Consider the following 15718-nt stretch of genomic DNA (forward strand, 5'->3'; position numbering starts at 1 on the left):
GTGTTTTTGTTATTGTTTTTTAAAACGGTGCTGGAATAACTAAATGTTCACAATGAAGAAAGAAAGTGAACCTTGACCCCTAGTTCAAATCATATTAACTTCAGATATATCACTGAATGTAAAAGCTAAAATCATCAAGTTTTAAGAAGAAAACACTGAAGAATAGATTCATGACTTGAGATAGGCGAAAGATTCTTAGCACATACAAAGAAGTAACTTCATATGGAAGAAAAAATGGATAAATTAGACACCAAAATTTCAAAACTTCTGCACATTAATAAGAAAATAAAGAGGTAAGCCACAAACTAGGGCAAAATATTTGTGGAACATATATTTGACAAAGGACTAATAATATACAGAATATGTTTTTAAAATTCTCGTGACTCAATAATAAAAAAAACAACTCAATTAGAAAATGGCTAAATGATATGAACAGAGGGTTCACAGAAGAAGATATACAAATGGCTAAGAAGCACACAAGAAAGTGCTCAATGTCACCAGGGAAATGCAAATTAAAACCACAGAGATACTACCACAGACACAAATACACGAGAATGGCTAACATTAAAAAGACTAATACCAGATGATGGCAAAGAGAACTGTTAGCATTGTTGATGGAAGTTTAAAATGGTACAATTAATTACACTGGAGTATAGTCTAGAAATTTCTAAAGAAAAACTAAACACCTGATTTATGACCTAGCAAATCCTCTCCTAAGTATTTTTCCAAGGTAAGTGAAAATAATACATGTCAACAACAAAAATTATACAAGAATGTTCAAAGTGGCTTTACTCAAAATAGCCAAAAACTTGGAAATAGGCAAAGTTCCTTCAGTAAGGAGAATAAACTATGGAATAATCATACAATGGCACAATTATTTAGCAATAAAAAGGAACCAGATACTTGTTCATGTTAAAACATGAATTTAAAAAATCTCTAAATGTTGAAAGAAGCCTTACACAAAAAAGTACAACTGTATGATGTCATTCATATGAAGTTCAAGAAGAGGGAAACTAATCTTTGGTTGAAAAATGTGAACATGTGGTCAGCTCTGAGAGGCTAGGACAGGGATTATGTTAACAAGGATTATGCTAGAATATGGGATTCTATTAATCCCAGGGATTATCTGGGAAGGGGTACAAAGAAACATTTTAGGATGATGGTAACGTTTTTCATCTTGATAGAGGTTTGGGTTACCAGATGTAGGTATTTATTTGCCAAAATTCAGCTCTTATACACCTAAAATTTAAATGTATGTGAATTTTACCTCAAAAGACAAAAAGATCAAGAACTACTGAATTCTAGTTAATGATATACATGCCAAAGTATTAGCTGAAAGTGTGCTGATATCTGCAATTTTCTTTAAAATATATATAAAAAAGAAATGGACTAATGGACAAAAAGATGGATAAGTGAAAACACGGGCATAACAAAATATTAATGCTAAAATCTAGGTGAGGGTATATTGGGATTCACTGTAAAAATTTTTTTCAACATTTCTCTATGCTTAAATTTTTTTATAATAAAATATTGGGAGAAAAAAGATATCACTGCTGATGTTGACAGAGTATTCTTTTTTTTGTATTTTCTAAGTTTTCTATAATGTTTATAGAAATTTCTAAAATGTTTACAATCTTAAATATTTTAAAAGAAATTAAATTACATTTCTTAAAATAATCAAACATAAATTATTTTAAAACAAGTTAAAAATCTTAGATTCAGTGAAAATTAAAATGTCCACTATTTTTCAACTGTTTAGTTCACTAGAAGTCTTAAGTATGTAGTTGTGTAGCAAGTCACTATTTTTGAACTAATTAAAAACCGTGAACTAATCAAATGTGGTATTAAATTTTTTTCTTTTAATGTCTAATTTTAAACTTTCCCTTGTACTCAAACCTTTCCCTGTGTTAATTAATGTATTCTCATTAAAAGTGTATCATTTCTTAGACTCTATAATAACTAAGCAGGGCAATATTTCTTATGAAATCTGAGAGCTGGCTGTTTACTGAAGGCCTTTATCTTTAGATAAGCATAAGCTTTAAGCCAGGTGCTAGTCATTTGTGTCTTGTTAATTTCCAAAACAAACAGAGGAGAGTGCCATGCAATTTCCATTACACACACTTCACCATTAGGACCAGGGTTTATTAGCTTGACACTGCTCCAGGAATAATGGTTTCATTCCTCACTGAAATAAAATAATGTGCCACACAACTCAGCAATGCGGAACTTCTCAAAAATGTTGTCATGTTAAACACGGTCATATTTTTAAAGTCTCCATTATGTCATAACAAAGGCCATTTGCTGTAGAGAACTCATTGTGAGCACAGAGAATTCCCACAGGGGCCCCAGACTTACCTCATTGCTGTGTCATACGATTCCGGGTGAATACAAGTTTGGTCCAAAGGATTTGGCTTTAGTACAACGTTCACTGTAGTTTTGCTCCTTTTCTTGCCTTGCTTCTCATTTGTGACCTCAACACCTGCTGAAGCTGTTACAGCAACTCCCTGAGTTTGGCCTGCAGATTCAGTTTGCTGACTACTGTAACCATTCAAAACAGAAAATAACAAACTTCTGTAAAGCAATTATCTTTTAATTAAAAAATAAAATAAAATAATACTATGTTTCTGTCATAAAAAAAAAAAAACACTATGGGGGGATGTGGGAGGGTTAAAGGGTGGGCAGAGGGTTAGAGTCTTTCATTAAAAATGAGCTTACTTCTCTGCCAAACAAATATACACAAACAGCCACCAGATTTTGACCATGCACTTCACAGACATTACCACTTATTTGTTTAAACCTATTAATAGGGCTTTCTGTTACTTAAAGCCCCAAACATTCTTAATTGATTCTGCCCGTGTAATTGGCATTCTAGGAGAGAACAGAGAAAAACAGACGAAAATAAATTAAATGAGGAGGAGAAAGAAAAGGTGATTTCTCAGAGCTGAAAAAAAACAGAAGCTCCAAAAAAAAAAACAAAAAAACCCACAAGCTCCCCAAAGGAATCTACTGAGTATAAAACAGAATGAATGGGAAAAGAATGACTAGAAAAAGACTCACATTTGACTTATGACAGGGAAACTTTAGAATTTAAAAAATTAAGAGATAAAAATAAAACATTACTTTGAAAGGAACTAGAATCAAACTGGCATCAGTTTTCTCACTGACAAACACAGACACCGGAACATAGTGGAACAATATTTTAAGTCTGAGACAAAATGATTTTGAATCTAGAATTATATACCTAGGCAAACTACAGTCAAGTTAAAATCACTTTCAGACATGTAAGGACTGTGGTATAACCCATATAATATACTCTCTCTGAAAAGCAATTCTTGAGTATGAACTCCAGTAAAAACATTGAGTTCAAGAAAAATGATAATGTGGGCTATAAGAAACAGTGATGAGTACAGGAACCATAAAAATCACTAGGTTAAATAACTGTTCATGAATATTGTAAAAAATGTATAAAAAGAACAGTCTGAAACTAAAATCCCAGATTATCTCACCACAGGACACAGCATTGAAGGGAAGAAGGTTGGGAAGAGACCTTTGGTACTAGTTTTCTCTAGGAGGAGTACAGAGACACCTATTAACTCCAGAGACCAATCCAAATCAAATTTAAAGATAATAACCAGAAGAACAGAAGAAAGATACAAAAGCTGAAATTACTAAGAGGAGATAAAGATGAGTAAGGAAGACAATCTGATTTCGGTGTTGGCCATATGGTGATGTTCATGTGTAGAGTCTTCTCTTGTGTTGTTGGAAGAGAGTGTTTGCTATGACCAGTGCATTCTCTTGGCAAAACTCTATTAGCCTTTGCCCTGCTTCATTCTGTACTCAAAGGCCAAATCTGCCTGATATTCCAGGTGTTTCTTGACTTCCTATTTTTGCATTCCAGTCCCCTGTAATGAAAAGGACATCTTTTTGGGTGTTAGTTCTAAAAGGTCTTGTAGGTCTTCATAGAACTGTTCAACTTCAGCTTCTTCAGCATTACTGGTTGGGGCACAGACTTGGATTACTGTGATAATGAATGGTTTGCCTTAGAAACAAACAGAGATCATTCTGTCATTTTTTGAGTTGCATCCAAGTACTGCATTTTGGACTCTTTTGTTGACTATGATGGCTATCCCATTTCTTCTAAGGGATTCCTGCCCACAGTAATAGATATAATGGTTATCTGAGTTAAATTCAACCATTCCGGTCCACTTTAGTTCACCGATCCCTAAAATGTTGATGTACACTCTTGGCATCTCCTGTTTGACCACTTCCAATTTGCCTTGATTCATGGAACTAACATTCCAGGTTCCTATGCAATATTGCTCTTTACAGCATTGGACCTTGCTTCTATCACAAGTCACATCCACAACTGGGTGTTGTTTTTGCTTTGGCTCTGTCCCTTCATTCTTTCTGGAGTTATTTCTCCACTGATCTCCAATAGCATATTGGGCAGCTACCGACCTGGGGAGTTCATCTTTCAGTGTCCTATCTTTTTGCCTTTTCATACTATTTATGGGGTTCTCAAGGCAAGAATATTGAAGGGGTTTGGCCATTCCCTTCTCCAGTGGATCACATTTTGTGAGAACTCTCCACCATGACCCGTCCATCTTGAGTGGCCCTACACGGCATGGCTTAGTTTCATTGAGTTAGACAAGGCTGTGGTCCATACGATCAGATTGGCTAGTTTTCTGTGATTGTGGTTTCAGTCTGTCTGCCCTCTGATGACCTCTCTTAGCACCTACTGTCTTACTGGGGTTTCCAAAGAATAGCAAGGAGAGATAATAAAGCTTTCCTCAGTGATCAGTGAAAAGAAATAGAGGAAAATAATAGAATGGGAAAGACTAGAGATCTCTTTAAGAAAATCAGAGATACCAAGGGAACTTTTCATGCAAAGATGGGCACAATAAAGGACAGAAATGGTATGGAACTAACAAAAGCAGAAGATATTAAAAAGAGATGGCAAGAATACACAGAAGAACTATACAAAAAAGATCTTCATGACCCAGATAATCATGATGGTGTGATCACTCACCTAGAGCTAGACATCCTGGAATGCAAACTCAAGTGGGCCTTAGGAAGCATCACTACGAACAAAGCTAGTGGAGGTGATGGAATTCCAGTCGAGCTATTTCAAATCTTGAAAGATGATGCTGTGAAAGTGCTGCACTCAATATGCCAACAAATTTGGAGAACTCAGCAGTGGCCACAGGAGTGGAAAAGGTCAGTTTTCATTCCAATCCCAAAGAAAGGCAATGCCAAAGAATGCTCAAACTACTGCACAATTGCACTCATCTCACACGCTAGCAAAATAATGCTCAAAATTCTCCAAGCCAGGCTTCAGCAATACGAGAACCGTGAACTTCCAAATGTTCAAGCTGGATTTAGGAAAGGCAGAGGAACCAGAGTCAAATTGGCAACATACACTGGATCACTGAAAAAGCAAAAGAGTTCCAGAAAAACATCTATTTCTGCTTTACTGACTATGCCAAAGCCTTTGACTGTGTGGGTCACAATAAACTGTGGAAAATGCTGAAAAAGATGGGAATACCAGGCCACCTGACCTGTCTCTTGAGAAATCTGTATGCAGGTCAGGAAGCAACAGTTAGAACTGGACATGGAACAACAGACTGGTTCCAAATAGGAAAAGGAATACATCAAGGCTGTCTATTGTCACCCTGCTTATTTAACTTATATGCAGAGTGCATCATGAGAAATGCTGGGCTGGAGGAAGCACAAGCTAGAATCAAGACTGTTTATAATAGCCAGGACATGGAAGCAACCTAGATGTCCATCAGCAGACAAATGGATAAGAAAGCTGTGGTACATATACACAATGGAATATTACTCAGCCATTAAAAAGAATACATTTGAATCAGTTCTAATGAGGTGGATGAAACTGGAGCCTATTATACAGAGTGAAGTAAGCCAGAAAGAAAAACACCAATACAGTATACTAACGCATATATATGGAATTTAGAAAGATGGTAACAATAACCCTTGTATGCGAGACAGCAAAAGAGACACAGATGTATACAACAGTCTTTTGGACTCTGTGGGAGAGGGAGAGGGTGGGATGATTTGGGAGAATGGCATTGAAACATGTATAATATCATATAAGAAACGAATCGCCAGTCCAGGTTCAATGCAGGATGCTTGGGGCTGGTGCACTGGGATGACCCAGAGGGATGGTATGGGGAGGGAGGTGGGAGGGGGGTTCAGGATGGGGAGCACATGTACACCCGTGGCGGATTCATGTTGATGTATGGCAAAACCAGAAGCATAAAGCAGAGACATTACTTTGCCAACAAAGGTCCATCTAGTCAAGGCTATGGTTTTTCCTGTGGTCATGTATGGATGTGAGAGCTGGACTGTGAAGAAGGCTGAGCGCCAAAGAATTGATGCTTTTGAACTGTGGTGTTGGAGAAGACTCTTGAGAGTCCCTTGGACTGCAGGGAGATCCAACCAGTCCATTCTGAAGGAGATCAGCCCTGGGATTTCTTTGGAAGGAATGATGCTAAAGCTGAAACTCTAGTACTTTGGCCACCTCACGCGAAGAGTTGACTCATTGGAAAAGACTCTGATGCTGGGAGGTATTGGGGGCAAGAGGATAAGGGAACGACAGAGGATGAGATGGCTGGATGGCATCACTGACTTGATGGACGTGAGTCTGAGTGAACTCTGGGAGTTGGTGATGGACAGGGAGGCCTGGCGTGCTGCGATTCATGGGGTTGCAGAGTCGGACACGACTGAGCGACTGATCTGATCCGATCTGATGGTAAAATCAATAAAATACTGTAAAGTAATAAGCCTCCAATTAAAATAAATAAATTTAAATTAAAAAAATTTTTTTAAAGCACTAAAACTAAAAAAAATGTATGTAGAGAAAAATTTCTAAAAGGTGAAATACAAGTTGATAGTAAGCACAAATAAAACAAAATTATTAGCCAAAAAAAAAAAAAAGACTGCCAGGAGAAATATCAATAACCTCAGATATGCAGATGACATCACCCTTATGGCAGAAAGTGAAGAACTAAAGAGCTTTTTGATGAAAGTGAAAGAGGAGAATGAAAAAGTTGGCTTAAATTCAGAAAACTAAGATCATGGCACCTGTTCCCATCACTTCATGGCAAACAGATGGGGAAACAGTGGAAACAGTGTCAGACATTATTTTTGGGGGCTCCAAAATCACTGCAGATGGTGACTGCAGCCATGAAATTAAAAGACACTCCTTGGAAGGAAAGTTATGACCAACCTAGATAGCATATTAAAAAGCAGAGACATTACTTTGTCAACAAAGGTTTGTCTAGTCAAGACTACCGGTTTTTCCAGTAGTCATGTATGGATGTGAGAGTTGGACTGTAAAGAATGCTGAGCACTGAAGAATCAATGCTTTTGAACTGTGGTGTTGGAGAAGACTCTTGAGAGTCCCTTGGACTGCAAGGAGATCCAACCAGTCCATGTAAAGCAGATCAGTCCTGGGTGTTCATTGGAAGGACTGATGCTGAAGCTGAAACTCCAATACTTTGGCCATCTGATGGGAAGAGCTGACTCATCTGAAAAGTCCCTGATGCTGGGAAAGATTGAGGGCAGGAGGAAAAGGGGACAACAGAGGATGAGATGGTTAGATGGCATCACCAACTCAATGGACATGAGTTTGGGTAAATTCCAGGAGTTGGTGATGGACAGGAAGCCAGGGCAGGCATGGGGTTGCAAAGAGTCGGACACGACTGAGCAACTGAACTGAAGTGAAGGAAGACAAGGAGAAAAACAGGAAGGAGCCCTGTTAACTGACAAATGTAACAAACTGCATGAAAAAAAAAGAATCAGGAGGCATGAAGAGAAAATATAAAAGATGGAAGTTCAAACATATCAATAAGCATAACTTTGAATGGATTAAGATTAAGCAAAAACAGAAAATCTATGAGTCATATAAAAAACTGAACATCATAGAAAGTTTGAAAATAAAAAATACCAAGCATATTCTGAAAAGGCAGATACGGCAACAACGTTAGCAAACAAAATAGATTTGAAAATAAAAGCACTCAATAAGATAGCAGTAGTCATTCTGAATAAATGCATGACCCATCAAGGAAATATAATAGTGGTGAATCTTCAAGTCCTTCATTACCAGTTGAAAACAACTACGGCTTTGAAATAACCCAAATGTTCAACAGAGCACTGATTAGATTAAATTACAGTCCATTTATAAATTAAATACTGTGCTGGCATATATAAAGAATGATATAAGTCAATAAGTAATATGTGGAAAGAGACCCAAGATATATTACTGAAACAAAACAAGTTTCAACTAGTTGTATACCATAAGTTGTTCTGTATGCATTTAAAAATAATAGACACATATATATAAGCTTATATAAGTATACATTTAGTTTTGGAAGCAATAATAAGAAACTATTTTGAAGGGACAAGTTGGGGTACACTTTTCACTTTATTCTTTTTTATACTGTTTGAATTTACTAACCAAGTGCTTTACTGGTTAATTAATCGATTCTTCCCACTATATGAAGTGTCACCTTTATCATAAATTAAATTCCCTCTGTGTTTTAGTGTATTGCAGACTCTATTCTGTTCTACCTATTTCTACATCAAACCCAAACTGTTTTAATTACTATGGCTTCAAAATATATTCTGCTTTTCAGAGGGGCTGGTTTTCCCTCAGTCTTTTCCAGAAAAAAATAAATGATTATAACTTTTGTGTCAGAAGAAAAAAATACACAATGAATGAATCAAGTAGTTCCAAAGCTGCTGCTGCTAAGTCGCGTCAGTCGCGTCCAACTCGGTGCGACCCCAGAGCAGCAAATGCATAAAAGCCAGTCTTTTATGACTACAAAATGCTAAGACGTTCACCCAATTTCTTTGCTTTTTGTGCTACCAGGATTAGAAAGCAAGAATTTAGCTCTTAGTTTACACATCTGCTAATTAATGCCTTGGCCCGTTTTCATTGAGGAAGAAGCAGGGAAACTCAATTATGCTGCCCCCCCCCCTTTTTTTTTTTGGCCACACCCCCAAGGCATGCGGAACTCCACTGACCAGGAATGGACTTTGTGGCCCTTGGAGTAGCAGCACATTGTCTTAACCACTGGACCACCAGGGAAGTCCCTCAACTATGCTTAGGGGAACAGCTGTCACTCTGAAGTGGTCATTGCAAAGTCTTCTTTGTAGCCTCATCTTGTGCCAGTCCTTCCACTTGTGGTGCTCCGATCACATTGGCCTTAGCTTCTTTTCCTAAGTGCACCAAAGTGGTCCTGCCTCAGGCCGCTGCACACATACTGTCTGCTCTGCTTGAATGCCTTCCTTCTGATCCCTATGTGACTGGCTACTTCATTTCATTCAAAACTTGGCTCAAATAACTTTTCAGTAAATAACTCATATAAAGCAGTTTATTGCTCCCTAAGATACCATCATATTGCTTTGTTTTAATTTTTATAACACTTATCTGAAACTGTTTTACTAGTTTATTTATTGTCTGTCTCATTTATTAAAACTTAACTCCGTGAGGCCAGTGAATTTGTTCATTTGTTCACTGCTGTATTCCCAATGCCTAGTAAAGATTAAGATAGTCTACACATATTGAATGAAAGAATGAAGAAATGAACAGCTAGGATTTATGCCAGTGAGAAGGATGGGTAACAGTACAAAAGTAGCTTTATATTAGAAACGACAGTGTACACTTTAATAATCACCTGCAAAATGTTCGAATATAATCCTGGTTGACTCTGATGAAACCAGCACATTGTTGGAAAGATTTTGGACCCAGCCCTTTCACTTTCTTCAGCTGTTCTCGGTTGATGAATGGCCCATTTTTCTCACGCCATTCAATAATATTTTTGGCTCGGTTGGCATTGAGTCCAGCGATATGCCTAAAAAAATAAACAAAATGAGTAACGTGGCCAGTATAATTGTTCTAAGAGAACTGAAAGAAAAGATGGCATGTAAAGAAACATAAAAGCAATTGCAATTATATCTTTCATATGTCTCTAAGTTCAGTTAATCAAAGGTGGGTTATGTCAAAAAGACAAAGGGGAAACAGTTTTCCAAGAGGAGTGAAGGACAGTAGGAAGCAAAACAGTGACAAAACCAGGGCTGTCATAAAGATGCTGGCAAACTGGGGAACAGAGGTGGAAGAACACTACTTTTCCTACAGTATTTCTACACTAGTTACACTACTTGTATTTCTAAGGCAAGTAATAATTCTGCCTATTCCCAGTTAGCTTACAAAGTGATTCAGGAGCAGAAGTTACCATAGCTACAGTTGCGTTGTACTATCTTATTTTTTGTCAGCCTGTTCTCCTCAGTAAAGACTTAAACGGTGGAAAGGCACTTATCCATGATAAAAAATACTCTGTCATTAGGTAGTTGACTTGATGTTAATTAGAGAATCTGAATTCTATTATAGAATTCCATATATTGAATTATGGAATGTTTATTACTATGGTAGAAAGTTGCTCTTGTGTAGTTGCTAAGTTGTGTCTGACTCTTTGTGACCTCATGGACTGTGTAGCTTGCGAGGATCCTCTGTCCATGAGATTTCTCAGGCAAGAATTCTAGAGTAGGTTGCTATTTCCTTCTTCAGTGGATCTTCCCAATACAGGGATTGAACTTGCCTCTCCTGCTAGGCAGGTGGGTTCTCGACCATTGAGCCACCAGGGAGGCAACACCTTAAAATGCAAGGGATTATTTTCTGCTGTTCTAATTTCAAAGCAGAAGGATCTAGATTTTTTCCCAGAGGTCCAGAATTTCCAGACTTGTATAATAAATGTAAGATTAGGAACAAAAGAACAGCTCTTCTGTAACCCCAGGGGAAAAAACAGCATGTAAGTCATGATAATAGTATTAATATGATGAAGATTTTGATATGTAACTTGAGGAATCAAGGTAAAAATATGGTAACCATATACCGTGTTCCCTCAGAATTTATCTTCTGGTGATGGCCAGCTTTGACAGATGTAAGCAAGAGACTGAACTAGTGAAAAATATCTACCTATTTATTATGTGATGGGAAATGGCTCTTTTCCATGTTAACCTTATTTAAATTCTATTAGTGACTCAATGGAGAAGGCAATGTCATCCCACTCCAGTACTCTTGCCTGGAAAATCCCACGGGCGGAGAGGCCTGATAGGCTGTAGTCCATGGGGTTGCTAAGAGTTGTACACGACTGAGTGACTTCATTTTCACCTTTCACTTTCATGCATTGGAGAAGGAAATGGCAACCCACTCCAGTGCTCTTGCCTGGAGAATCACAGGGACGGGGGAGCCTGGTGGGCTGCCGTCTATGAGGTCACACAGTCGGACACGACTGAAATAACTTAGCAGCAGCAGCAGCAGTGACTCAACAGTTATCATATGCTCTTCACTTTAGATTTTCAGTATTAAAAATTATAATATATATGAATTGTTATGATTATTTTCTTAAATGATGTCTTCCTCCCTGACTGATGACTTAAAGCAATGTATGAACTGATCAATTTTCTATACTTGGCAACTTCACACGTGTCCCCTTGTTCTAACTGAGTTTGGACAGTCAGTAAAGAAACTTAAGATTCTGTAATCTTCAGCCACAGACTTCCTGTCTCACCTTAACAAAACTTCTGAACAGATGTTAATATCCACTCCCACAAAACTGACACATTCTTCTACAACACTGTCCAGTGTTGCCTTGAGCAGAGTCTGAGATACATCGTGCTGAAAAGAAAGATCAAACATCAATCAAAAGTAAAGAATGTGGAATTCTTGGACTATTCCATTACTTTGCCTGTATTACAGGTAGCAGGCTAAGACACAGCAAAGTCAATTTGTTCATTTCTCTTAAACACTGTTTGCTGATGTAACTGACCTAAACTTTAGGAATCTGTGTTTCATACTCTCTACTTAAACACTTGAGTACAACAGCACCAGTATTTTTCCTTTAGCTTGCCATAAAAATTACCTCTCGAGTTCGTTAAAACACAGGTTGCTGGGCCCCACACCAAGAGTCTTTGATTCAGTAGGTCTGGGTTGGGGCCTGAGAATTTACATTCCAACAAGCTCTGCAGTACTGCTGCTGCTGGTTCTGGGAGCACACTGAGCCAATGCTGGTTACTATTATTGGCCCGCCACCTTGAAGTCTTGTCTTCACTTGCATGTGTATTATGACCCTTTGTTCTTAAGAGAAGAGTGAACAGGAAGGAGAACATGAATATTCAGTAAGTTTGACAGTAAACCGAACTCTCATATTTCATGAAATTGAAGAGCCTATTGCTTATAAGTCTTTTTTTCAAAAAAAAAAGAAAAAGAAAAAGATGTCCTTTTCATCATAGGGGACTGGAATGCAAAAGGAGGAAGTCAAGAGATACCTAGAATAATAGGCAAGTTTGGTCTTAGAGTACAAAAAGAAGCAGGGCAAAGGCTAACAGAGTTTTGCCAAAAGAACACACTGGTCACAGCAAACATCCTCTTCCAACAAGATAAAAGAAGACTCTACACATGGACATCACCAGATGGTCAATCCTGAAATCAGATTGATTATATTCTTTGCAGCCGAAGATGGAGAAGCTCTATACAGTCAGCAAAAGCAAGATCAGGAGCTGATTGTGGCTCAGATCATGAACTCTGTATTGTAAAATTCAGACTTAAATTGAAGAAAGTACGGAAAACCACTAGACCATTCAGGTATCATCTAAATCAAATCCCTTACGATTATACAGTGGAAGTGAGAAATAGATTCAAAGGATTAGACCTGATAGAAAGAGTGCCTGAAGAACTATGGATGGAGGTTTGTAACATTATACAGGCGGTGGTGATCAAGACCATCCCCAAGAAAAAGAAATGCAAAAAGGCAAAATGTCTGACCAGGCCTTACAAATAGCTGAGAAAAGAGAAGAAAAAGGCAAAGGAGAAAAGGAAAGATAAACCCATCGGAATGCAGAGTTGCAAAGAATAGCAAGGAGAGATAAGAAAGCCTTCCTCGGTGATCAATGCAAAGAAATAGAGGAAAACAATAGAATGGGAAAGACTAGAGATTTTTTCAAGAAAATGAGAGATACCATGGGAACATTTCATGCAAAGATAGGTACGATAAAGGACAGAAACGGTATGGACCTAATAGAAGCAGAAGATATTAAGAAGAGGTGGCAATAATATATAGAAAAACTATACAAAAAAGATCTTTATGACCCAGATAGCCACAATAGTGTGATCACTCCCCCAGAGCCAGACATCCTGGAGTGTGAAGTCAAGTGGGCCTTAGGAAGCATCACTATGAACAAAGCTAGTGGGGTGATGGAATTCCAGTTGAGCTATTTCAAATCCTAAAAGATGATGCTGTGAAAGTGCTGCACTCAATATGTCAGCAAATTTGGAAAGTTCAGCAGTGGCCACAGGACTGGAAAAGGTCAGTTTTCATTCTAATCCCAAAGAAAGGCAATGCCAAAAAATGTTCAAACTACCACACAACTGCACTCATCTCACATGCTAGCAAAGTGATGCTCAAAATTCTCCAAGCCAAGCTTCAATAGTACATGAACTGAGAACTTCCAGATGTTCAAGCTGGATCTAGAAAAGGCAGAGGAACCAGAAATCAAATTGCCAACATCCGCTGGATCACTGAAAAAGCAAGAGAGTTCCAGAAAAATAGCTATTTCTGCTTTATTGACTATGCCAAAGCCTCTGACTGTATGGATCACAATAAACTGTGGAAAATTTTTCAAGAGATGGGAATACCAGACCACCTGACCTGCCTCTTGAGAAATCTATATGCAGGTCAGGAAGCAACAGTTGGAACTGGACATGGAACAACAGACTGGTTCCAAATAGGAAAAGGAGTGTGTCAAGCCTGTCTATTGTCACCCTGCTTATTTAACTTATATGCAGAGTACGTCATGGGAAACGCTGGGCTGGAAGAAGCACAAGCTGGAATCAAGATTGCCGGGAGAAATATCAATAACCTCAGATATGCAGATGACACCACCCTTATGGCAGAAAGTGAAGAGGAACTCAAAAGCCTGTTAATGAAAGTGAAAGAGGAGAGTCAAAAAGTTGGTTTAAAGCTCAACATTCAGAAAACTAAGATCATGGTATCTGGTTCCATCACTTCATGGGAAATAGATGGGGAAACAGGGGAAACAGTGTCAGACTTTATTTTTTTGGGCTCCAAAATCACTACAGATGGGATTGCAGCCATGAAATTAAAAGACGCTTACTCCTTGGAAGGAAAGTTATGATCAACCTAGATAGCATATTCAAAAGCAGAGACATTACTTTGCCAACAAAGGTCCGTCTAGTCAAGGCTATAGTTTTTCCAGTGGTCATGTATGGATGTAAGAGTTGGACTGTGAAGAAAGCTGAGCACTGAAGAATTGATTTTTCACAGAAAGAGGTAATTGGAGGTGGTAAATAATCTTGGGCTTCCCTGGTGGCTCAGATGGTAGAGTCTGCCTGCAGTGCAGGAGACCTGGGTTCAATCCCTGGATTGGGAAGATCCCCTGGAGAGGGAAATGGCAAACCACTCCAGTATTCTTGCCTGGAAAATCCCATAGACAGAGGAGCCTGGTAGGCTGTAGTCCATGGGGTCGCAAAGAGTCGGACACAACTGAATGAACATGTCCATTGATAGAGGCAAGAATCATCAGTGAATTCTATACTCAAAGAGTATTGAAAATAATAGCTCCTCAATATAATACTTATCCTTACTGCTTATGATAAAATTAAACACTGTTTTTTATTTATATTTTTAAATTTAAAAGAATAGACTCAACAGTATACCACATAGGCTCACCGTCTTCATGTGTTCTGGACTGGAACAAATTTATGAACATCTTATACTACCCATGAAATCTTTCTGAATGTTTTTATTTGAGGGTTAAAACCCCTTGTATATAAATATAAATAAAAAGCAGTGTTTAATTTTCAATTATGTTTTACTGTATAGAGTGACATATACATATATGCAAACACATGTGTGATGAGTATCTTGATCATGGTATAAAATATATTTCCTACTGTGTATCATGATCAAAAGGTATAAAAAGTAATGGGCTAAGCCAATATCACCAGTCTCATTCCACTTATCCAGTTACAGGAAATAAAATGTGAGGGTATATCTTCTGAGGCTTTCAGAAAGAGACATCCCTCTCAAATATAGACCCATGTCTTTTCTTCTTTTCATTCAAGTATGCCTCCTGCAGCTGGAGTAAGCATTATCTTATGTCACCAGGACTGGCTTGAGGATCAAGCTGTCTCCCTGAGTATGGCAGGTAACACATCTGCAAAGACTCTGGATCTTCCTGAAATCCTGTATTAACCAGTTCTGGATTTCCTGCCCACTCTGCCCCCGTCCCAACACACACAATGACCTTCTAGCAATGACATTTCCTTATTGTTTAATAAAAGAATAATAAATTTCCTTATTGTTCAAGTCACTTGGAGTTGGGATCTCTGATGTTTTTCTAGTTGAAGCAGTCATTTTATTTAGGGGCTTGAAGTCTAGTGGCAAGACTAAACAAACAAAAACAATGAACAATAACCATACTACCAAAGTCCTTGAGATTTTACTGTCAGGCACTGTTATAAGGCTTTTATAATACTATCTAATTTAATCCTCACAACAATTGTAAAAAGTTTGTGCATAATTTCACAGAATTTATTCTAAGGAAATAGCAAGACTATTGTTCAAAGGTATGTACGTATGTGTGTGTACAACCTAAAAATTCACCCAGAAGGTAC

At 37.9% G+C, this 15718-nt stretch overlaps 1 protein-coding gene across 6 annotated transcripts in view; it reads right to left on the reverse strand.

Annotated features, from left to right (window-relative positions):
• SRBD1 (S1 RNA binding domain 1) overlaps positions 1 to 15718 on the reverse strand; it is a 244524-nt gene that overhangs the window by 21258 nt on the left and 207548 nt on the right. For 4 of the 6 annotated variants that reach the window (XR_009496281.1, XM_059891195.1, XM_005212608.5 and 1 more), the window contains 3 exons: positions 11595 to 11701; positions 9702 to 9878; positions 2356 to 2538 (listed from right to left, as the gene is read on the reverse strand). Coding sequence is in view for 5 of the 6 variants with exons in the window: in XM_059891195.1 (XP_059747178.1) it covers positions 2356 to 2538; positions 9702 to 9878; positions 11595 to 11701 (467 nt within the window). In the remaining variant the exon portion in view is untranslated. The remainder of the gene's footprint in view (positions 1 to 2355; positions 2539 to 9701; positions 9879 to 11594; positions 11702 to 15718) is intronic. The other 2 variants (XM_005212609.5, NM_001205772.2) reach the window with 1 other exon arrangement.

Source organism: Bos taurus, chromosome 11, assembly GCF_002263795.3.
Source record: "Bos taurus isolate L1 Dominette 01449 registration number 42190680 breed Hereford chromosome 11, ARS-UCD2.0, whole genome shotgun sequence".
Classification (NCBI taxonomy): Eukaryota; Metazoa; Chordata; class Mammalia; order Artiodactyla; family Bovidae; genus Bos; species Bos taurus.